This window comes from Carettochelys insculpta, chromosome 8 (assembly GCF_033958435.1).
Source record: "Carettochelys insculpta isolate YL-2023 chromosome 8, ASM3395843v1, whole genome shotgun sequence".
NCBI lineage: Eukaryota > Metazoa > Chordata > Testudines > Carettochelyidae > Carettochelys > Carettochelys insculpta.
Window position 1 is genome coordinate 73789373 of NC_134144.1, and position 22383 is coordinate 73811755.

The 22383-nt window shown below is 62.4% G+C and overlaps 2 protein-coding genes across 9 annotated transcripts in view; both read left to right on the top strand.

The window, feature by feature from the left end:
* TTLL4 (tubulin tyrosine ligase like 4) overlaps positions 1-8692 on the top strand; it is a 30035-nt gene extending 21343 nt beyond the window's left edge. For 2 of the 4 annotated variants that reach the window (XM_075001621.1, XM_075001623.1), the window contains exons 12-19: positions 1666-1764; positions 2238-2372; positions 3318-3461; positions 4859-4961; positions 5605-5812; positions 6186-6256; positions 6931-7013; positions 7414-7691. In XM_075001621.1, coding sequence (XP_074857722.1) covers positions 1666-1764; positions 2238-2372; positions 3318-3461; positions 4859-4961; positions 5605-5812; positions 6186-6256; positions 6931-7013; positions 7414-7552 — 982 coding nt within the window. In that variant the 3' untranslated portion in view covers positions 7553-7691. Of the gene's footprint in view, positions 1-1665; positions 1765-2237; positions 2373-3317; positions 3462-4858; positions 4962-5604; positions 5813-6185; positions 6257-6930; positions 7014-7413 lie in introns of all 4 variants that reach the window. The other 2 variants (XM_075001620.1, XM_075001622.1) reach the window with 1 other exon arrangement.
* Positions 8693-18544: 9852 nt separating this feature from the next.
* The window catches only part of PRKAG3 (protein kinase AMP-activated non-catalytic subunit gamma 3), a 37419-nt gene continuing 33580 nt past the window's right edge, over positions 18545-22383 (top strand). For 3 of the 5 annotated variants that reach the window (XR_012646418.1, XR_012646419.1, XM_075001535.1), the window contains exon 1: positions 18546-18797. Coding sequence is in view for 2 of the 5 variants with exons in the window: in XM_075001535.1 (XP_074857636.1) it covers positions 18774-18797 (24 nt within the window). In the remaining 3 variants the exon portion in view is untranslated. Of the gene's footprint in view, positions 18798-22383 lie in introns of all 5 variants that reach the window. The other 2 variants (XR_012646417.1, XM_075001533.1) reach the window with 1 other exon arrangement.

Sequence of the window (22383 nt, forward strand, 5' to 3'; positions counted from 1 at the left end):
ACTGGCTGGGGTCACACTGCTGGCAGAATTTATAGCATGCTTCTCGGAGCCCTTTGCAGGGAGCCACAGCATCATCCCTGGGGAGACTGAGGCAGGACAGGTGGCGTGGCCAGGGTTAGAGGGGGTCACTGGTGAAACTGGGACTAGACCCTGGGCTGCCTGAGTGCAGCTCTGTGCTCAGTCCCTGAGATCGCATCTGCCGCACGTCTCACTAAAAGATGCCCTCTGGCTCTCGGGGTGGCACCGTTACTAGTGCCCCGGGGTCTGCTTCTGTGGGGAGACCTTGCTCGCTGGCCCCCTGACGCTCCCTCCAAGGTTCCGCTGGGCTCCTTCTGCCCCGGGAATCATCCCTGATAGAACAAAGCCTGCTGGTTGCGTTCTGCCTGTGCAGCCCTGCTGTCTTCAGGTCCTGTCGGCCTGAACCTCTCCACCCCCTGCTGCCCCAAACCAGGGGCAGAATTTGGCTGTGCCATTGCAACTTGCGTAATAGTCGTGATACCGGAGCAAGACTAAACTCCAGCTCCGAAGCAGTTCTTCTGGCCTCTGCCAGGACTGGCATGCTCTGCTGGCCTCACGGGGCACCATCTGGCCCTGGCACCGTTCTGCCAACCTCACGGGAGCAGGAGCTAGGGACGCACAATCCCATTAATCATTTAACCAGTTAAATGTTAAGTGGAACTGGCTAACCAATTAGACGCAGAGCTGCTGTGGGTGGGCTGGTGCACCCCCCACCCAGGGCAGGGCCCACGGGCCTGGTGCCACCCTGTCTGCAGTGGGAAGGGGACTGCTCCAGCCCCACCGGTAGCCAGTGCACCTCATTTGTTAAAGGTGTGAGGCATTCTGGTAGCCAGGACAAATCCGCTGTCTGTGAATTACCACCTCAGACTGCCCAGGAAATGGTACTGGGGACCTCTTTGTAATGGCTTCCAGGCAGGCCCCCAAGTGGGTGGAAGGGTGGTTCTGGCAGCACCCAGGCAGGGACTCGGCCCAGTGTGCCGGGCTGGTCTGGTCTGGCACTGGGGGCCCAAGGCTTTGGGAGTGCTACAGATAGGTGAGGCGCAGTACAGGCAGTGCCCTGGGGTGGCCGCTCCCAGGCTGCAGTTAAAGGCGGCTGTCCCCTCCCATCTCCGCGTGCTGGCACCTTTGGGTCCCTGCCATGGCCGAGGAGCCCGGCACCGAATGGAGTCTGAGGGCTTCTGGCTGAGCACCTGGTGCTTTGCGTCCTGCTGGGTGTCCTGTGGGACCCCGACATGCCCCCGTGGGCTCCCCCATCCAGGCTGTCAAAGCTGCTTCCGCTCGGGGGCATCTCCTGGCAGCTGCCTGGGGACAGAGTGGTCCAGCTGGGGCTGCTTTGAGGCATCCTGGGAAGAGTGTGGTGTACACCTGTGCGCTGCTTTTCTCCGTATCCCTCCTCCTCTCGCGCCCAGCAAAAGCCACAGCCAGAACCGAGGGCAGCCGCTGATGGGGGCACAGATCCTACCAGCCCTGCCCCGGGTTAGGTGTTGCACCCCGGCTCCTCTTTCCCCAGGGCTTGGGCTCAGCGTAATCTTGTTTGCTCACCCATGTCCCCACCCTTAACCTGCACTGGGGCTGGCGAGCCGGAGACGGGACTGCGGGGAGGTGCTGCCGGAGCTGGTGACCTCCCTTTGCTGTCTGTCGCGGCAGGGCCCTGAAAGCCCTTTGGAGCTACCTGAGCCAAAAGGGGGTGAACAGCGAGGCCATCTGGGAGAAGATCAAGGATATCGTTATCAAAACCATCATCGCGTGAGTCCCAGAGCCCATTGCCTGGCTCTCACCACCACCCTTCCTTCGCCCTGCTCTGGCCCCGACGCCGCCACAGCAGCCAGAGACCAGTGGCCACCTAGCATGGGCCGGCTCCACCGACCGGCTCTGCTTCCTGCAGCCAACCGTCTGGCCTGGTCCTCGGTACAACCCCGGGTGGGCGTATTGTCTCCCTGCTGGCTGGCCCCTGGCCCCACCCTCCGCGTGTCGAATGCAGAGAACTGTGTCTGTGGGCACGTGCCCTTGTGTGCACTGCTGGGGCTGAGGCCTGCGGGGGCTTCGTGCCTCTGCCGAGAGTCCCTGCCCCTTCTCGGGGAGGGGGTGTGGGAAAACAGGGTGCAGGGGAAGGTTATGCTTGAATCAGCCCCTCTCAGCCTGGGCCTGGCCATGGCTCCTTGCGGCTGTGGTCTGCCAGGTCACTGGGGACCTGACTTCATCTGCTGCCCGGCCGCCAGGTCAGAGCCCTACGTGAACAGCCTGCTGAAACTGTATGTGCGACGCCCCTACTGCTGCCACGAGCTCTTCGGCTTTGACGTCATGCTGGACGAGAACCTCAAGCCTTGGATCCTGGAAGTGAATATCTCCCCCAGGTAGGCCCCTGGGGCCGTGCTTGTGGGCCAGGTCCCTCACGCGCCCAGCGCCAGCAGGCGGAAGGGGCTCGGCTGAGGACGGACACCCGGTGCGTGTTCCCCATCCTGGCAGCTTGCTCCGAGGACCCTTGGCTAGGCTGGGGCAGCCAGGCACCTCTTGGGAAGCAGGCCGCTTGTGGGGCCTAGGGCTCTGCCGCTGGGGCCATGCCCTGGGAGCAGTGGTGCCTCACCCAGTGCATACCCATGAGCACTCTCACCTCCCCTCGTGGCCCCAGGCAGGGCTGTCTCTCAGCGACAAGGCCGGGGCCAAGCTCGACCTACCAGCCTAGGTGTCTGCAGGTCCCAAAAGGGGGATGAAAGCTTCTTTCCTTGGGTGCAGCTGTCCAGTATCAGGCCAGGTCATGCACAGCTCAGACATGGTACTTGTCCACCACGGGAAAACGCCTCTCTGGGCCCCACATGCAGCCCCAGAGGAATCCCTGGCAGTGGGCTGGAGGCAGCTCTGCCCGAGGGGCAGGCATGAAGTCATGGCTGTGTCAGCTGCGGGTGGCACCAGGGAGAGGCCCTGCCGGGTTCAGTTGTCATGATGCTCAGACACCTGTACTCCGCCTCAGTCAGCATCTGCAGCAGAGAGGCCAAAGGCTTCTGGGCCGTGAGGACGTCCTCGCCGCTCAGCCGGTCTTTGTCCGGGACAGGGGAGGTCCAGGCTGTGCAGATAACTGGGGAGAGGGGCCCTAGTCTCCAGGTCTGCTGGTTGCAGAGCTACCCTCAGCGTTAAATCAGATGGAGCTCAGACAAGCCCAGGAGGAGCTCTACAGGTGGGCAAGGCTGCCGGCGCCTGCAGCCTGGAGCTCAGAGGAGCCTGGGAGTGGCTCTCCAGCCAGGGCAGGTGGGCAGGGCTGCTGGCGCCTGGAGCTCAGACGAGCCCATTCTGTTTCCTCCCAGCCTCCATTCCAACTCGCCGCTGGACGTGAGCATCAAGGGCCAGATGATCCGGGATCTCCTCAACCTGGCTGGCTTCGTTCTTCCCAGCATGGACGACTTGGCCTGGGCCCCAGGCAGCGCCAGCAGCTCCACCCTCAGCTCAGGGTGAGGGCCCGGCTTCGCAGCCCCCACTTTGCTACCCCTCCTGGCATTTCCCCAGCCGGGCTCTGAGCCGGGCTGACGGGCCAAGCAAGGCCGACCTAGGCTGGGCCTGAGAGCGTCCGCTTACTGGGGCAGGGAGGCACCAGCTCACCCCCGTGCCAGCTCCTCCTGCTCTGTAAGCCAGTCCCTCCAGAGCCGGGCAGAGCAGCAAGTGGTGGGGGAAGGAGGCGTGGCCTTGGGCACAGGGGCGGGGCCTCAGGGGAAAGAGGGGGAGGTAACGCCACTGCTCCCGGACATCCCATTGTTAAATGTTACAAAGCTGGCGTCCCGTGGCCTGCGCTGCCGGGCCTGGACCCGCAGGGTGACCTGTCCGGTCCATTAGCCATGCGCAGCCTGGGGCCAGGGGTGCTGCCCTGGGACTAGCCCCTCTGTCCTGTAAGCCCAGACTGGCTCCATGGAAGATTTTAACCGCCCCTCACAGTGGCCCTGAGTGCCCACTCGCTGCAGCGCGACCACGTTGAATGCTGGGCCGGGCACCGGGGCCCGGTCGTTGCTGTGTCGGAGAGGCGGGTTCTACACGGTCCCTCTTCCCGGCGGGGTGGGGGGCGTTCGGTGCCGTGAGGTGCCCTCGGGCGCAGCGGGAGGTCGGGGCACTGGCAGGGCTTCTGGCCAGGCACGTGGCTGCAGGTGTGCAGGCGCACAGGCCGGGGCGGGTGCTCAGATGGCTTTAGCGCCAGCTGCTCTGTCAGGCTCGCTGGTGTGCCCTGCCCCTCCCACAGCCTGGGGCCACGCCTGCGGGTGGCAGGTCGGTCTGCATCTCTCAACTGCTCTGGGCAGCACAGTGACCTTGCAGCGTGTCCTGCCAGCACTGTTAGCAGCTACCTAGAACAGCGGGAGAGAAGCTCCTGGCCAAGTCGCTGCTCAGCAGAGGTTGGCAGCGGTTAGAGCCCCCGGCTGGGCTGGGCCTGGACTCTCTCAGCAGGGGCGTCCGCTGCTGCCCTCCTCTCCCGGACCGTGCAGTGCTCCCGGCTGGGGGCTGTGCTGCCGCCTGCGCCAGCGGGTCAGGGAGCCCCGATCCGAGCCCCGGAGCTCAGGAAGCCGGAGGCTGCCTCCCGCAGGCAGCAGTTGCGTCTTGCCCCAGCTCTCCCGGGCGTACGGGTCGCTGGGCTGTGGGTCGTGCCTGCCCAGGGGCTCGGCTGTGGTCAGCGCTGCTGGAAGCCTCCTGCCAGTGTTCCGTCACTCCCGCACAGGTGTGCGGCACTCGAGCCCTAGGGAGCGGTGCTGGGGAGGGCAGCGTTTTCCCCGGGCGGCTGCTGGCTGGCTATGGCAGAAGCCGGCCGTGCTGACATAGTTGGGCTCACCCTCGGGGGGTGGCACTGACTGCCCCATCCTCTGTCCAGTGTAACCAGCGCCCCGAAGGAGAAGCCCAAGTTGGCCCCGGAGCAGCTCGTGGCGGAGAAGATGAAGCGAGCGTATTACTTGACGCAGAAGCTGCCTGAGCAGGTGTGAGGCGCGTCCCTTCCCCAGCGCGCGCCCCAGCTGCCTGTGTCGTGTTTAGAGCCGGCACCGTGGCGGGTTCCTCTGTTTCTGTCCCCTGCTGCTCGTCTGCGGTGCACGCTGCCTGTGCTGCTGAAAGGAGCCCCCGGCATGTGGGGAGCGGGGGGTGTTCAATTTCCTCTCCAGCCCCAGAGCACTGAGTGCTCCGTCTCCTGGGGCGTGGCTGGCCGAGGCGCACAGCCGGGCTCGCTGGTACCGTGTGCAGGGAGTTTTCCCTCAGCTCAGCCTGGCAGAGACCTGGGGGGATTGTCTCCTTCCTCTGCAGTGTGGGGCGTGGATCTTGCACTGGCCAGCATGGCGAGGGCCTCGGGCGCTGGTCTCTCCTCTGCGCCCCCTGTGGCACTTTGCGGGCTACACCCCTGTGGGCTATGGGCCTCCGGTCTTCTGTCCGTCGGGAAGGTTTCACCAGGGCCCTGAGGGTGGGAGTCTGTTCCCAGCTTTGCCACACCTCCACTGAGGTCCTGCAGGTCCCCCTGTCCTCCGTTTCCCCACCGTAGTCTCTACCTGGCGCACACTGGCCTTTGCTCCTGGGGCGAGACGGCGGGGGGAATCTCCCAGCCTGGGTGACGCTGTGGCACTCTGGGTGCAGGACTTCTCCTCCATCCTGGACGTGCTGACCCCGGGGGACGTGCGGGTGCTGGTGGAGACAGAGGACGAGTTTGCTCGGCGGGGGCAGTTTGAGCGGATCTTCCCCACCCGGCTGTCCATGCGCTACCTGCGCTTCTTTGAGCAGCTGCGGTACTTCAACCTGCTCACCGCCCAGTGGGAGCTCAGACACTTCCTCAACAAGCCCCGAGGTACCCGCCTGTGTAAACGTAACGTCCCCTCCTTCGAGGGGAGCCAGGTGCCGCCACTCCTGGCAGAGGTCGACTCGAGGGACTTGTCCGTCGGTCCTGGCCGGCTATGCAGGCTGTGCGCCCTGTGCCGATCAGCTGGGTTTGTGGCCGCTCAGGGGAAAGGCAACCAAATCTCCCCACGTGGAGGAGGCAGCCAGTCACCTGTGAGCTGGGCCATCACCTGCCCCTGAAGCATCCCGTCGAGGCGGGAGAACAGCCTGGCACTGCTGCCGTTTCTGGGCACGGTCGGGGAGCACAGAGCAGCATAGCCATGGAAGCAGCACAGCCGTGGCTCTGTCCCACCCGGCGCTTACCGCCACCTGTCCTTCTCCAGGCTTGGATCTGCTTAGGAGCTGGTGTCTCAAAGGGTACCTCAGTGGGGCCGGGATGGACTTGGCCCAGATGGTGAGTGTCCTCGGCTGGCTGTGCGTGGCCTGCCCTCTTCCCTGTCTCTGGGCCTCTGAGCGCACCTGGCCCTGCCAGGCCTGGCCTGTCTGCGGGACACTGGGCACAAGCCCTGGCTCCCGGTTTTCAGCATGTCCCCGGCGCCACGCTGCCCATCCGTGTCGGTGCCTCCTCAAGCGGCTCACGCACCAGCCCAGGCTGACGCTGCCCGAGGCTAACGAAAGTGCTCCATTGCTGCACCCAGCACAGGGGAGCTGCTGGGAATTTCACTGGTCTGCCTCGGGGAGAAAGGCTTTGGCCATTGAACCCATTGGGCCTGGGGTTTGCTCAGCCGAGCCCTCTCAGCATACTGGGCTGGGAGAGGGCTGCCTGCCGGGGAACAGCCGTAACCCCAGGGGCTGGGCTGGGGCCGGCGCCGGCATCCCCCTTCCGTGGACACTGGCTGGCAGCATCTGTCCAACTGCTGTGGCCTGGAATCGTGGCCGCAGGCCCCTCAGTGGGGTGCCAGTGCAGGGGCTGCAGCTCCCTGACCTGCTGGTACACCCAGCGACTGTAGAGACGAAAGGCAGAACGCGGGGTGCACCCCAGCACCAGCCCGGGCGTAGCGGGGCTGGAGCGCTGCACTGAGGAGGGAATTCTGCCCACAATTCTGACTCCTGTTCTTCTGCCCTCAGTGGTCGCTGCCAAGGCCCCACCTCTTCCCAAAGAGCCACAGCCCCCTCAATGGCTTCTGCAAACTGGAATCGGGCTGCCTCGCGTGAGTCCCCGTCCGCACCAGGCGCGGGGAGGGGAGGGTGTACCGGGCGGGGGGCTGTGTCAGGATCTGCCCACCCTGCCTACCTTTCGAAGGAGCAGTCGGGCTGGGCCGAGGCAGCCGTGAGTGTGACTGAACGAGCCTCACTTGAGTCCTGCTGGCCTGGGTGTGGCGGGAGCTCGGCCAGCCCTGGAGCGCAGGTCAGGCGTGCAGAGCACACGAGCAACACCCACAGCTGCTTTGTACCTGACAGAGCTGTCCTGTCACCCGGGGCGCCGCCTCCCCTCCGCCAGGGGCCAATGCCAATGCCTGCCGGGCGTGCCCACTGCCGCTGCCCACAGGGCGTGGCTGGGCCCCTCGCAGGTGCTGCAGGGCCCGTCACTGAGCAGCCCTTTCCGCGCAGGAGACTTCTCCCGCGCGAGGCAGAGGAGATGCCCAAGTGCCTGGAGCCCAGCGCTCGCACGCAGAGCTTACCTCTGATCAAGTACAGCGACAGAGCCATCAAGCACCCCGTCCTGCCGCCCATGCTGAGCCCCGTCTGACGCCAGCCCGGTCACGTGCCCGCACGCCCTGGCCGGGGGACACAGGAGCCTACCTCAAAGGAAGATGCCGGCGCCAGGGCCCACGCGCTGGGAGAGGGGTTCCCGCCTGGCCCAGGCTGCAACGCTCACCGTAGAGTTTCTGAAAGAGAGGAAACCTCCCACCAGCGCAGCCGTGGGACCTCGGCCTTGTTCCTCGGCTCGGAGGAGCTGCGGGAGCCGGCAGATCCGGAAGTGCCTCGCCACTGCTAAGTGCCGCACCGCCCACGGCTCTCGGGGGGCATTTGGCTGTGGCCCTCTGAGCTTTCACCAGGCCGAGATCTCGGTTGTGTGGTTCGGCGGATGGGGGTGGGGTAGTGGCCCCACAGCCCTGGTGGCTCAGCAGGGCTGACTCCCTGGCTGCCAGCAACCAGGCCATGGGACCTGACCACAGCAGTGCCAAGAGCTGCAGCTGCCGCCTCCGGCTTTGCTGCTTTCCTCCTCTGGGAGGAGCAGACTTTTGTCTTTTTTATTTAGTGTGTGTGTCAGCCCTGTGAGAGCAGCCCTGGCCCTTGGCGACCTCCCCAGCCTGCCTGCCTGCCCCCGGGAACCACATCAGGGCCTGGTCACTGCACTGCCCACCAGCTGCGGCGATGGCTTAGGGCCCTGGCACTGCACTGCGCAGTGGTGATGGCTCAGGGCCCTGGCACTGCACTTCCCACTGCTGGTGGTGGCCCTGCCCACTGCCAGTGTCAGCAGCTCAGGGCCCTGGCACTGCACTGCCCACCAGCTGTGGCAACAATTAAGGGCCCTGGCACTGCACTGCCCACTGCCACTGGCGGCGGCTCAGGGCCCCGTCTCATTAAACGCACTGCTGCAGGGGATCCTGTTGGAACAGGTTCGTCCCCTGCCCTGCGCACGGAGCCGCTGCCCCCATGAGCAGCACAGTCGCTTTGCTCGGTGCCCAACCCAGGCTGGCACCTTGGAGTTGTTTGGGCGCCTTAGAGCCTGCGGGCGGCCCCAGTGCAGTGAGCCCTCGGCACCGTCTGCGTTCTGGGGCCAGGCCTAAGGACTGTGGCTGCCCACTGGGCTGGGCCTGGTGCCTCCTCCCTCTCGGCCAGGCCCTTTATCTGCCTCTTCCAAAGATCTCGATTAAACTTTCACACCCTCTGTGGCTTGTGCTGATTGGTGGGGCTGGCGGCGCCTGGCCTGGGGAGGGGCCACTGGGTGGGGCTGGCAATGGCCTGGGGAGGGGCCGCTGGGTGGGCCTGGTGGCGCCCGGCCTGGGGAGGGGCCGCTGGGTGGGGCCGGCAATGGCCTGGGGAGGGGCCGCTGGGTGGGCCTGGTGGCGCCCAGCCTGGGGAGGGGCCGCTGGGTGGGGCCGGCAATGGCCTGGGGAGGGGCCTCTGGGTGGGCCTGGTGGCGCCCGGCCTGGGGAGGGGCCGCTGGGTGGGCCTGGTGGCGCCCAGCCCGTGGCTGGACTGATTGTTCAGCCAGACAGCAGGACGGCTCCTCCTGCTTTCTCCTGTCCCGGCCCCAGGCCCCTGGGGGCCAGTGGGCACAGAGTGCAGTTGGACTCTGCCATGGGCCGTTCCTCCCCAGCCCTCGCCCCGCTCCGGGAGCCGCACTTATAGCTTGACAGGCGTCTCTGCCTCCATCAGTGGTGGCTCTGTAACCCAGAGGTGACCCAGGGCCAGGCAGCTGCCTTTGCTCTTCCCACCCCGGAAGGAGCTGGGTGGGTGTTTGTGGCCCTTGGCTGGTGGGTTGTCGCGCCCTGCAGCCAGCGTGCCCGGAGGGAGGCACTGCCTGCTTTCCTGCCCAGCTCCCGTGCGCCTGTCCCTTAACTCCTCTCTGCTGCTGCGGGTCCCAGGAGGCTGGGCTTGGCAGCCTTTGGTGGGGGTGCCCCCGAGGCTTGTCCTTAAGGGAGGAAAGGACTTAACCCTTTGGCTCCTCTCCTGCCCTAAGGCTCAGCCCCATGCCAGCTCCAGCCGAGACCAGTTCCCTCCTGCGCTTGTCCATCGTGCCCTGAGCAGTGGGGCCGGGCCAGGATTTTTCCAGGTCTGACAACTGCTCCGGCCCCAGCAGCTGGGGGAGCCAGCCAGTGTTGGGGCGCCTCCACTGCAGCGGTGGGAAGCGGGCAGAAGGCTTGTGCAGCCAGGCCTGGGGCTTGCTCACGAGGGCGTGGCCGGGGGAGCTGGCTGGGTGAAAGCCATCTCCCTGAGTGGGTGCACAATGAGGGGTCAAGGGCCCTCTCCTTGGGCAAGGCCGGTGCTCCAGGGCTGCTAAGAGTGGTGCCCGGCCCCCTCCCACTCCCTGCGGGCTGGCTCCAGGGACCTGCTGTAGCTGATGGCTGAGCTCAGGTGCTGCCCCTGGCGTTCGCATCCTGCACTGCTAGGGCGAGCGCTGTCCTGGTGGGTTCCCCCCGTTAGGCGTTGGGTTCGCCCAGCGCTGCAGCCCGGAGACGTTTCCAAGCAGCATCGAGTGGGGGCTAACCCAGCGTCCGCCATTCGCGCCCCTGGGGCCTGCGCGCACAGCCCTGCTCGCCTCAGTTCCTTCACAGCTGCCCTGGGCTGCAGGCGCGTCTCGGCTGAGGAGCACGTTGCCAGCAACGTCATGTCCAAGGTCGAGGGACCGGAGATGAGCAGATTACAGATCAGCCTGGAATCACGAGCTGTCTTCAACGCCTGCGAGCGCTTCCTGCCGCACGTTCGAAACAGCCGTCCGCGTCCTTGCACGCAGCACCACAAGGCCGTTTGAGGTCAGTCAGTGAGGGGCCTGGTCACAGTCACTTTGTGCAGGGGTCGCAAACTTCGCAGCTGGTGTATTGGGCCCATCCTTGTCCTCACGGCATCACACCTTCCAGGTGTGAGCAATGCACTCCCAGACTCTTACCGTTTTTCCCTAGACCATGAATGGGAGCTCCACCCCGAGGTGGCTCGACCCCTCTCCCAGAGGTGGGGTTGTAGATCTCTCTGCAGCACCGCAAAACTCCAGTTGCAGCCGGTGCCGTTCGAGAGCAGGCAACGGCCACGGATCTCTGGGGGATGCTTATCTCCTCTCCTGGCCCAATCCCCTCCTGGATGCCTTCCCCTCTGTGCCTCCCATCCGCGAAGTCCTCAGGAAGAGCCAGAGCGATGGAGCACAAATCCTCCTCCTTGCTGCAGCGTGGCCCAGGCAGATCCGGTTTCCTTTACTTTCACCGACCTCTTCGTCCTCTTGACCTGCTCCCCAGCTGTCCAGATCTGTTCCTTCAGTGTGGGGTGTTGTGCTGCACCCGATGGCCTGCTAGCTCTGTATCTTACTGGCCAGGTTGTGCAGCTAAATGCTTGTCTAGCCACGTACTCGTGGCAGTCCCATGCAGACAGGCAGCTGGGGCGTCCTGCTCTAGTCAGCTGCTGTAGAGCTTACCCCAGCCCAGCACTCCAAGACAGAGGAGTTCCTCACCGGGTGGGGTAAGGACGGTGCTCTGAGAGGCGTCCCACCCGCCTCCCCTCTGCGCGCTGCAGTAGACGGAGGTAGGGGTCAGTGAGGGAAGTGAGGAGAGCGGGGCGCCGTGCCGTCCCTAGCAGCGCGAAGGGTGGGCGCTGGGTTGGCAGATAGGCCGCCCCCCTCAACGCAGCTGGGTAAAGTCGCCACATGGTGGTGCGGGGAAAACCCAACACCTACCATGGGGCGCCCGGGGGGGGACCCTGTGTGATGGAGTGGGGGATACCTCTGTGTGTGTGTGTGTGTGTGTGTGGCTCACAGAGGGTGTGGGGCTCCTGCTGAGGGTAACCCTGACGACCAGGTAACACCTTTGTATGGCAGACAAAGGAGGAGGTGGAGCCTGAGAGGTTTGAATTGGAACTGGGAGTTGGAAGCGGTTAGTCTGGGCTGAGGGAGAGCGAGGCAAAGGAGGGGGCCAGGCCCCAGCTCTGGGGGCCCCTCGGGGCCTCCTCTCCTCAACATGGATGGGACTGGCTGTCTCTGCCTGCTGCACTGACTCCTCTGTATGATGCTGTGTCCTGTCGGCTAATAAACCCGCTGTTCTCCTGCTGAGTGAGAGACTCTCCTGCCTGCGGACAGGGTGCAGAGCTTGGGGGACCCCAGAACCCCATCACACTGGTGTCAGAAGTGGGATGTTCTGCACCCTGAGGATGGAGCATCCAGCAGTAAGTGACCGGGGCCCCGGAAGAAGTGGGGCCTGCGAGACCCAGGTGTTCTGAAGGGCAGTGAGGTGCAGTTCCCCAAGGCAGAGGGGCCTGCGGCCGAACCCAAGCAACTGCGGTCGTGGTCCTCGAGAGGGGGTGTCACACCCGAGGAGGGGTTACTCCTGGGAATCTGTTGGAGTCGGTCCCAGAAGGTGGAGGGGCCGAGAGCCCAACCCCCAGGAACAAGTGACCCCTGAGGAGTCTGACGCTGAATGAGTTCTTCCCAAGACAGTGTGTTCATGGTCCTTGAGAGCGGGTGTCACACTGAAGAAGGGGTTCCTCTGAGAGTCTGTTGGAGTCGGTCCCAGAGGGCGGAGGGGCCTACGGCCTAACCCTGGGCAGCTTGTGACCCGCAAGGAGCCTGGCACACTGAAGGGATTCTTCCAGGAATCGTGGGGTGCAGAGGGCATCAGCCTGAGAGCCTGCAACCACACTGAGCAACTCCGCTGTGAAGTGGCAGCACCTGGAAACCGAATCGAGATTAAAGGAGCTGGACAAGGCAGCGTGGATGTGCAGTGGCAGAACTGAGGGTTAAGGAAAATCCTGCAGAGGTGAGCCCGGATCGGGGCAGGGAACCCTGGACTGCATGGAGCTCTGAACCGAGTGGCCTGCCACAGCTCAAGGAGGGAAGGAGCGATTCCAACCCATCATCTACTAGTGGCCAAGACAGACCTGCAAAGAGTTTTCCAGGCCTGGGCCGAGGAAGGTGCCTGTGTGTCTGTGCAGGAAAGCAGCTTGTCCACTGGGAATGGCAAGTTGTCTGTGAGAGAAGCTGCTTCACCTTCTGTGTGTGTGTGGAGACCAGCCGGGGGGCTGGGACAAAGGAGAGAGTGTCTCCCATTGTCTGTCTGTGTTGAAAAGCAGCAGCAGCCTGGGGAGAGAGCAGAGCCTGCGTTTGGAAAAGGTGCCAATGAGGAAACTAGCCCATTGTCTGAGGAAGAGTCCCCAGCCTAGGATGGCTGGAGAAGGAACCACCAGGAAAGAGCATTCCAGGTGTGACTCTGAATCCAGCCATGGGGGCTGGAGCAGAGGGAATGGCTCCGGGATGGGCAGTGGTGTCCCTGCTAAGGACACTGGTCCTTGGTGCAAGAAAAGTGCTTCTGCTTCTGGGGAAGTGAATCCTTTGCCTGAGCCTGTGGGGGCTCGAGATGGAGCCAAGATCCCAGAGCTGGATCTGAGGGCAGCTGAAGCCCAGATGGGAAGTGGGCCTGCCTCTGTGTCTCTCAGGGGGGATGATGCTTTAACTCGGTCTGATCCAGTTAGTATCATCAGGGAATCCCAGAGACCAGACAATTCTGGTACTTGTTCTTTGCCTGATGCTGAGGTGTTACTGGGAGGGGGTGAGAGGGCTCTGTCCTACCAGAGTCATCCTCTCGCCAGGACACAAGAACAGATGGGCAATGGAGTTACGCTGACTGATGAAGATAAAGGAGCTGGTAGCAGAAGGGAGGAAAGGGATCCTAACCTTCTGTCCGGTGGTACTGGCTGTCTGCCTGGAGGGGGATTACGTGGGAATCTGCCTAATGGGCCAGAAGTGATCCTGGGTGTAGGTGAAACCCAGGAGCTGGTTGTGGCTCAAGGGAGCAGTGCCCCCGTGGAGGCAGACAGGGGTGAGTTGTTGTTTGGGGGAGCTCTTGAGGAAGAGAATTTCCCTGAAACTTTTCCTGACCCATCTGTGGGGACTGCAGAAAATGAGAGTGAGGTGAAGGAGAGTGAACAGGAAAGGTGCTTGTCTGTGAGAGCCGGAGCAGCCCTTTGCCTGGGGAGAAGTTTGTTTCAGCTCCTGATGGCCAGGACCTGCCTGAGTGTGAAACCACTGGCTGTGCTCTGGAAGGGTCCAAAGCAGGCAGTGTAAAGGTTTCTCAGGAATTGGAAGTTGATGCAAGTAAAGTGAAAACTATCAGATAGTGTGAGCAGCCCTGTGAGAACCAAGTAAAAGAGCTGCACAGCCAATCTCTGTAGGATGCAGGAGAGGTTCAGCAATTCCCCATCTCCAGATGCTAGAAACACTTATATTCTCACACTGGACTCCAATTCTGATTCCACGGGGAGGCAGAAGTTGGAGGTAAAAGGACAAAGGAGCTGTGGGCCTGGTGGGCCAGTAAGGGATAAACAGGGATTCCTTCATGTGGATTCTGCGTCTGGGACTCACAAAACAACTCTCAGAAACCAGTTTGGTTTGCAAATTTCCAGGCTGGCTGGGAGGGGGCGTCTCCCTGAGATCATCAATGGCCCAGCTCTTGTTAGAAGGGAGGGCACACCCAGAGAGATCAGATTTCCACCCCAGGGGGCAAGGGAGAAGATTAGAACTTGATGGTGCTAAGAAAGGCCTCAGCCATTTATCCCCAAAATACCAGATTCTCAAGGAGGTTACACAAAAGTTGTGGTCTACCAAAGAGCAACGTAAATGTGCAGTTGCAATGGGTTTGTTCTGTTACTCACGCTGACTGCTGTAACCAAGGGGTGCTGCTACCAAAAGCTGTAGAATTGTACCATGCACTGAATGTTTGAAAAGAGCCATGTGACATGATGACATTGATGTAGAAGCATGAATTGTATGTTGAAGGAGTCTGTAACTCTGAAATGTCACCATTGTTCCCTGTAACTAGTCTTGCAACCTCTCACATGAGGAGGAACATTCCAAACCTATTGTGTGGCATGGAAGGGGAAACTGAGGCACACGACCATTCTGGTGGTCTGGCTAAATGCCAAGGGTGGAAGCATTTGTACCTTCTTTTACTGGACTGTAACTGAATTCCAAACATTGGCCGGAGCAGCTGTATGGGCTCTGCCTGCCCGACTTGAGAACGTGGCTGATGGACCAGAGATAGAAGCAGGGAGACCAACCAACCCAAGGGAACTAAAGGGACTTGTCGGGCTGGATCACATGAAAAGGGCCAATACCAAGCTCCTGAGTTGGAGCCTCCTCCAGCATCATTATGACATGGAGGTGGTGCACATCAAGGGGAGCACTGAGGGTGCAGCCGATGCCCGATCACGAGGGGAGGGCCCCGAACTTCCCCAGGTCACTGGCTGAGTGACCCCGCTCAGTTCGGTCTAGAAGGGGGGAGAGATGTGACGGAGTGGGGGATACCTCTGTGTGTGTGTGTGTGGCTCACAGAGGGTGTGGGGCTCCTGCTGAGGGTAACCCTGACGACCAGGTAACACCTTTGTATGGCAGACAAAGGAGGAGGTGGAGCCTGAGGGGTTTGAATTGGAACTGGGAGTTGGAAGCGGTTAGTCTGGGCTGAGGGAGAGAGAGACACAGGAGGGGGCCAGGCCCTGGCTCTGGGGGCCCCTCGGGGCCTCCTCTCCTCAACATGGATGGGACTGGCTGTCTCTGCCTGCTGCACTGACTCCTCTGTATGATGCTGTGTCCTGTCGGCTAATAAACCCGCTGTTCTCCTGCTGAGTGAGAGACTCTCCTGCCTGCGGACAGGGTGCAGAGCTTGGGGGACCCCAGAACCCCATCACACCCTGATCACGTCCGTCTTCCAAGCCCCGTCTGCCCAGCCCCTGCCACTACCCCAGAGCAGGGCTGGGGGTGGGGCAGAGCCCATCTGCAGAGGTGTGGGCAGCACCGCCCCCAGCAGCGGGCGCCTGGGGCCCTGCCTTGTCCCACGGAGGGTTGGGGAGTTCCCCCTACAGGTGGACCTGCTCATGTGCGCGGAGGTTCCCTGAGCCTTGTTCTATGGGCTGACGCTGTTCCGTAACCCCACGTCTCTTCTCCTACAGACACCCCTTCCCAACTGCCGGCGAAGCCAAGGCCCAGCCAGTGGCAGATTAGCAATGGGGCATATGTCCGGTGGTCCTGGCCAGTTGGCACAGGGGCTGGAAAAATGGGTACCCCGTACCCTGAGCCGCTCCACCCTGCCAACACTCCAGCTCGGGAGCAGGCTCAGCACATGGGGGCTTGTTCTGCTCTGCCTGCCAATGCAGGGGCATCAATTGCCCTGTGCCCTGACCCTGTTTCCCTGGCGGTGGTGGGGGAATGGAGGGAGGGGAGTCCCCACTTGCTCTGGTCCCCCAGGTTCTCGGAGGGACTTATCCCCATGAGGACGGCGGGGAAGCCAGTTTTCCTGCTGCAGGGGTCCTCCCCACGAGCCCTCGTTGTCTCCTGGGTCAGAGATGAAAAGCTAGCAGGCCCTGTTGAACTGGCTCACAGGCCTGCGGGCCCAGCCCTGCACGAAGCTCCCGGCACATGTGCGTCGGGGCCTCTCTGAGGAAGCTGCCCCCGCTGGAGTGAGGCACTGGCCCATTTCCAGTTTGCACACGGCAGCTTCCAGCGCTTCGGCCTTTCATCTGCACTGGTCTCGCCCACTGCCATGCAACACGGAGGAAGAGATGCGGCCGCGTCCTTCCTCCGCTCTATTCCCTCGCACCCTCCACCCTGGCCGCCTTGTCCTGCCGCTCCCGCTGCTGGCTGGCGAACAGACCGCAGGGCCTGCGAGGCTTCCAAAAATAGCTCCCTAGCTCCACCACAGCAGCAGCGAACAAGGGGGGGACTGAGGAGGCCTGTGAGGATCTAAAGCCCTGGGAAGGAAACTTAACCCCTTGCAGGAGCGAGGAGCTGGGATAACACAGAGCCCTGTAGCGCAGCATGGGCCAGGCCAGGCGCAACCCCACGGCTGCTCCTCCCCTCACAACCGCCAGTCTGTGTTTCCAGGCATGGCGCACAGGCCTCGGTCCGCATAAAATTTTTTCTGCACTGAGATGGAAAAATAAGTGGGAACCTGGCCCCAGCCCCTTCATCTCCTTTCCTTTGTTCTGCCCAGAGGTGGAAGGTGGTGTGGGGCTGGGCGAGGGGTGTCCCGCTCCCGGTGGTAGCCCGAGCTGTGGGCGGTTCCCCCTCCGGCAGCTGGTGCGGCGTGCCATGGCCATCGGGAGAAGCTGGAGGCTTGCAGTTGGCACAGCGGGACTTGTGTCCTGGGGCTGCCCCCAGTGGGTCCATGCAGGGAGCGGGCCTGGGCTCTGGGCAGGGCTGGATGGGAGCCAGGAGGGGATGATCACGCTGGTCCCTGGGGCCCAGGAGGGCTGGCAGCCTGCCCCTGCTGCTGTGGCTGGATTCCCTGTTTGGAGCCTGAGTCAGCCCTGTGGAATTCCCTGCGGCAGCAGGGCTGGAGCAGGGGGAGGGCAGCGGGCAGGGCCCCAAGCAGCCAGGCTGAGTGCAGGGCCCCTGGGAGCTGGGGGCGCTGCATGCAGGGAGCATGGGGCTGGCTGGGGGAGGCAAGCACTAAGGGGGCAGGGCCTGCAGCTTGGCCCCAGAGCGGAGTGCAGGGAAACCCCTCAGGCTTCTGCTGGCAGTGAGCTGTTCTCTGCTGAGCAACCCTACAAAATATAGCTCCCCAGCCACCCTACAGTAAGAAACCAGCTCCCCAGCCACCCTACAGTAAGAAACCAGCTCCCCAGCCACCCTACAATAACAAACCAGCTCCCGGGCCACCCTACAATAACACACCAGCTCCCCGGCCACCCTACAGTAAGAAACCAGCTCCCCAGCCACCCTACAATAACAAACCAGCTCCCGGGCCACCCTACAATAACAAACCAGCTCCCCGGCCACCCTACAGTAAGAAACCAGCTCCCCGGCCACCCTACAATAACACACCAGCTCCCGGGCCACCCTACAATAACACACCATTGCACCCCCAGCAATAACAAACCAGCGCCCCCGGCCACCCTACAGTAAGAAACCAGCTCCCCGGCCACCCTACAATAACAAACCAGTTCCCGGGCCACCCTACAGTAAGAAACCAGCTCCCCGGCCACCCTACAATAACACACCATCGCACCCCCAGCAGTAACAAACCAGCTCCCCAGCCACCCTACAGATCTGTGCACCTGGTCCCCTGTGATGACAAAGCAGCACACCAGTCCCCGGGCAGCCCTGCACTAAATGCCCAGGACCCCTGGTAACCCTCCGCTACCAAACCATCACCCGCCTCCCGCGGTGCCCCAGCGTGACCAGCCTGGAGAAGGGCTGTGGGTCAGACAGAGGGTCTGAGTGAGGGGCGGCCCCTGCCCCCAGCAAACTCCCCTGGCTCCCCACGGGCTGGGGGCTCTGCCCGGCCACTCGGGTGCTGGCATCACAGGGCCCATCTCCCACCTGCCTCCTGTTTCTGAGCCTGCAGCTGAGCTCACTGCCCCTTGCTGAGCAGGGCAAGACCCTTCCCTGGCGCAGGGCCTGTCGCGGCCGTGCCCACTTCCCCGGGCCTCCCCCTGCATTCCACCACCGCTGCAGCTCCCTCGCCTCCCAGCATAGCTATCTGCCCCCTCCCTACCCCGCCTCTGCCTCCCCGAGCGCACTCATTGCAGGGGTCATGGCCCGGCTGCAGGGGGCATCAGTCTGGGGCTAGCTACCTGCCCCGGGCCTCCCCCCACACCCCCTCCAGCTGGCCCTCCCCAGTCTGTGTGTCCAGCCTCCAACCCCCTCGTCTCTGAGTTCTTCCTCCACCCCCTTGCTTGTCCCCAGGCGGGTGCTCGCTGCTTGGCCCACCGAGGCACAGAGAGCAGCCGGGTCTGTCACCGGACCCAGATTCGTGCGGGCGAGAGACCTGCTTTCATCCCCACCCCGGCCGCAGCCCTTTGCCCAGAAGGGCCCCAGACACCAGGGCGCAGTGTGTGACGGGCGAGGAGCTGATGAAGCCAGTGCTTGGCCCGGGGGAGCAGGTAGCGCCAGCTGTGGGGCCCTGCTTGTGCTGGGATGCTGGGAGAGCTCAGCCTGGGCTGGGAGCCGGGCACTGCATGAGCTCTGTTCCTGTCCTCTGCCCAGGTGGGGGCAGGGCAGCTCCCAGTGGCCCGGGCAGGGGCTGTGTGTCCGCCCGCTGTGGCGCCCCGGGGGGGCTGCCCCAGCAGGTGTCTGTCTCCCGTCTTCGCCTGCCAGCCGGCTCCAGCAAGTCTCCGCCGAGGGCCTGGCAGGCTGCTCTCCTCCCAGCTGCGCGGGTGCCAGGGCTGAGCGGCGGCTTGGGAATGCTCTGCACCAGCCTGACACTCAATCTGCAGGGGCTGGGCGCAAGTGGCTGGCCCAGAATAGCAGCACCGGCGCAGGGCCTGGCATGGAGCAGCTCCCAGTGCGGCAGGTAGGGGGGAGCTGGGGGCGGCCGGGGGGCAGTGCAGAGCCGTTTGGGGGCAGGGGAGGGGATCGGCTTGGGACCCTCCTGCCTCCATGCCAGCCCTCGGGGTGAGCTTGGGCACCTGCTGTGCCAAACGGCCCCCACCCAGCCCCGTCGTTTCCTTTCAGCCCTGCCAGACCAGCTCCCCATGGAGTCCTCCTCCTGTCCCTCCGCCCCCACTTCCCTGCAGCCACCCCCAGCTGCTCCCCACCCTCTGCTGCCACTTCCCCCTGCCAGCCCTGCCCAGCCCACTTCTCCGGGGCTGGCGTGCCAGGCTGCCAGGCGCTCTGCACTTGGCACAGGTTTGGACCAAAGCACAGACAGCAGGAACCTGACGCTCCACCTGGGTCTGCCCAGGCACTGCAGTCCTCCCTGGACACCAGGCTGCTGGCAGATGGCACAGCTGCCTCACAGTGCCAGGCTGGCCACATGCAGCTCCGGGCTGTAGGGCTGGTGCTGAGCACTGTGCTCTGGTCTCCAGTGCAGCCTGGCAGGGCCCTCGTGTGATAGGAAAGGTGCTGACAGCCAAGTGCAGTATGTCAGCAGGTTTGGTATTGTACGATCGCTCGCAAGAGCTGAGCTGCCAGTGGTGGTTTGTTATTGTAGGGTCACTGGCAGGCTTGTTCATGTGCAGTGCTGTTGTTGTACGGTCACTGGCAGGCTGGCTCATGCGCAGTGCTGTGTTAGTGTAGGGGCACTGGCAGGCTGGCTCACATGCAGAGCTGTGTTGTTGTAGGGGTGCTGTGAGCCTGGCTGACATACAGTGCTGTTATTGTAGGGGTGTTGGGAGAATGGCTCACATGCAGTGCTGTGTTACTGTATACTCACTGGCAGGCCGGCTCACGCGCAGTGCTGCGTTAGTGTAGGGTGTGATGGAGTGGGGAATACCTGTGTGTGTGGGGGGCTCACAGAGGGTGTGGGGCTCCTGCTGAGGGTAACCCTGACGACCAGGTAACACCTTTGTACTGCAGACAAAGGAGGAGGTGGAGCCTGAGGGGTTTGAATTGGAACTGGGAGTTGGAAGCAGTTAGTCGGGGCTGGGAGAAAGAGAGAGACAAAGGAGGGGGCCAGGCCCCAGCTCTGGGGGCCCCTCGGGGCCTCCTTTCCCCAACATGGATTGAACTGGCTGTTTTTGCCTGCTGTACTAACTTCTTTGTATAAGGCTGTGTCCTGTCGGCTAATAAACCTGCTGTTTTCCTGCTGAGTAAGAGACTCTCCTGCCTGCGGACAGGGTGCAGAGCTTGGGGGACCCCAAAACCCCATCACACTGGTGTCAGAAGTGGGATGTTCTGCACCCCGAGGATGGAGCATCTAATAGTAAGTGACGGGTGCCACGGAAGAAGAAGAGGGGCCTGCGAGACCCAGGTGTGCTGAAGGGCAGTGAGGTGCAGTTCCCCAAGGCGGAGGGGCCTGCAGCCGAACCCAGGCAACTGTGGTTGTGGTCCTCGAGAGGGGGTGTCACACCCGAGGAGGGGTTACTCCTGGGAATCTGTTGGAGTCAGTCCCAGAAGGTGGAGGGGCCGAGAGCCCAACCCCCAGGAACAAGTGACCCCTGAGGAGGCTGACGCTGAATGAGTTCTTCCCAAGACAGGGTGCTCATGGTCCTTGAGAGCAGGTGTCACACTGAAGAAGGGGTTCCGCTGGGAGTCTGTTGGAGTCGGTCCCAGAGGGCAGAGGGGCCTACGGCCTAACCCCGGGGAGCTTGTGACCCGCAAGGAGCCTGGCACACTGAAGGGATTCTTCCAGGAATCGTGGGGTGCAGAGGGCATCAGCCTGAGAGCCTGCAACCACGCTGAGCAACTCCGCTGTGAAGTGGGAGCACCTGGAAACCGAATCGAGATTAAAGAAGCTGGACAAGGCAGCGTGGATGTGCAGTGGCAGAGCTGAGGGCTGGGGAGAATCCTGCAGAGGTGAGCCCGGATCGGGGCAGGGAACCCTGGACTGCATGGAGTTCTGAACCGAGTGGCCTGCCACAGCTCAAGGAGGGAAGGAGCAATTCCAACCCATCATCTACTAGTGGCCAAGACAGACCTGCGAAGAGTTTTCCAGGCCTGGGCCGAGGAAGGTGCCTGTGTGTCTGTGCAGAAAAGCAGCTAATCCACTGGGAATGGCAAGTTGTCTGTGAGAGAAGATGCTTCACCTTCTCTGTGTGTGTGTGGAGACCAGCCGGGGGGCTGGGACAAAGGAGAGAGCTCCCCCATTGTCTGTCTGTGTTGAACAGCAGCAGCAGCAGCCTGGGGAGAGAGCAGAGCCTGCGTTTGGAAAAGGTGCCAATGAGGAAACTAGCCCATTGTCTGAGGAGGATTCCCCAGCCTGGGGTGGCTGGAGAGGGAACCACCAGGAAAGAGCATTCCAGGTGTGTCTCTGAATCCAGCCATGGGGGCTGGAGCAGAGGGAATGGCTCTGGGATGGGCAGTGGTGTCCCTGCTAAGGACACTGGTCCTTGGTGCAAGAAAAGTGCTTCTGCTTCTGGGGAAGTGAATCCTTTGCCTGAGCCTGTGGGGGCTCGAGATGGAGCCAAGATCCCAAAGCTGGATCTAAGGGCAGCTGAAGCCCAGATGGGAAGTGGGCCTACCTCTGTGTCTCTCAGGGGGGATGATGCTTTAACTTGGTCTGATCCAGTTAGTATCATCAGGGAATCCCAGAGACCAGACGATTCTGGTACTTGTTCTTTGCCTGATGCTGAGGTGTTACTGGGAGGGGGTGAGAGGGCTCTGTCCTACCAGAGTCATCCTCTCGCCAGGACACAAGAACAGATGGGCAATGGAGTTACGCTGACTGATGAAGATAAAGGAGCTGGTAGCAGAAGGGAGGAAGGGACCCTGACCTTCTGTCCAGTGGTACTGGCTGTCTGCCTGGAGGGGGATTACATGGGAATCTGCCTGATGGGCCAGAAGTGATCCTGGGTGTAGGTGAAACCCAGGAGCTGGTTGTGGCTCAAGGGAGCAGTGCCCCTGTGGAGCCAGACAGGGGTGAGTTATTGTTTGGGGGAGCTCTTGAGGAAGAGAATTTCCCTGAAACTTTTCCTGACCCGTCTGTGGGGACTGCAGAAAATGGGAGTGAGGTGAAGGAGAGTGAACAGGAAAGGTGCATGTCTGTAAAAGCCAGAGCAGCCCTTTGCCTGGGGAGAAGTTTGTTTCAGCTCCTAATGGCCAGGACCTGCCTAAGTGTGAAACCACTGGCTGTGCTCTGGAAGGGTCCAAAGCAGGCAGTGTAAAAGTTTCTCAGAAATTGAAAGCTGGTTCAAGTAAAGTGAAAACTATCAGGGAGTGTGAGCAGCCCTGTGAGAACCAAGTAAAACAGCTGCACAGTCAGTCTCTGTAGGATGCAGGAGAGGGCCAGCACTTCCCCATCTCCAGATGGTGAAAACACTTATATTCTCATACTGGACTCCACTTCTGATTCCATGGGGGAGGCAGAAGTTGGAGGTGAAAGAACAAAAGAGCTTTGGGCCTGGTGGGCCAGTGAGGAATAAACAGGGATTCCTCCATGTGGATTCTGCGTCTGGGACTCACAAAACAACTCTCAGAAAGCAGTTTGGTTTGCAAATTTC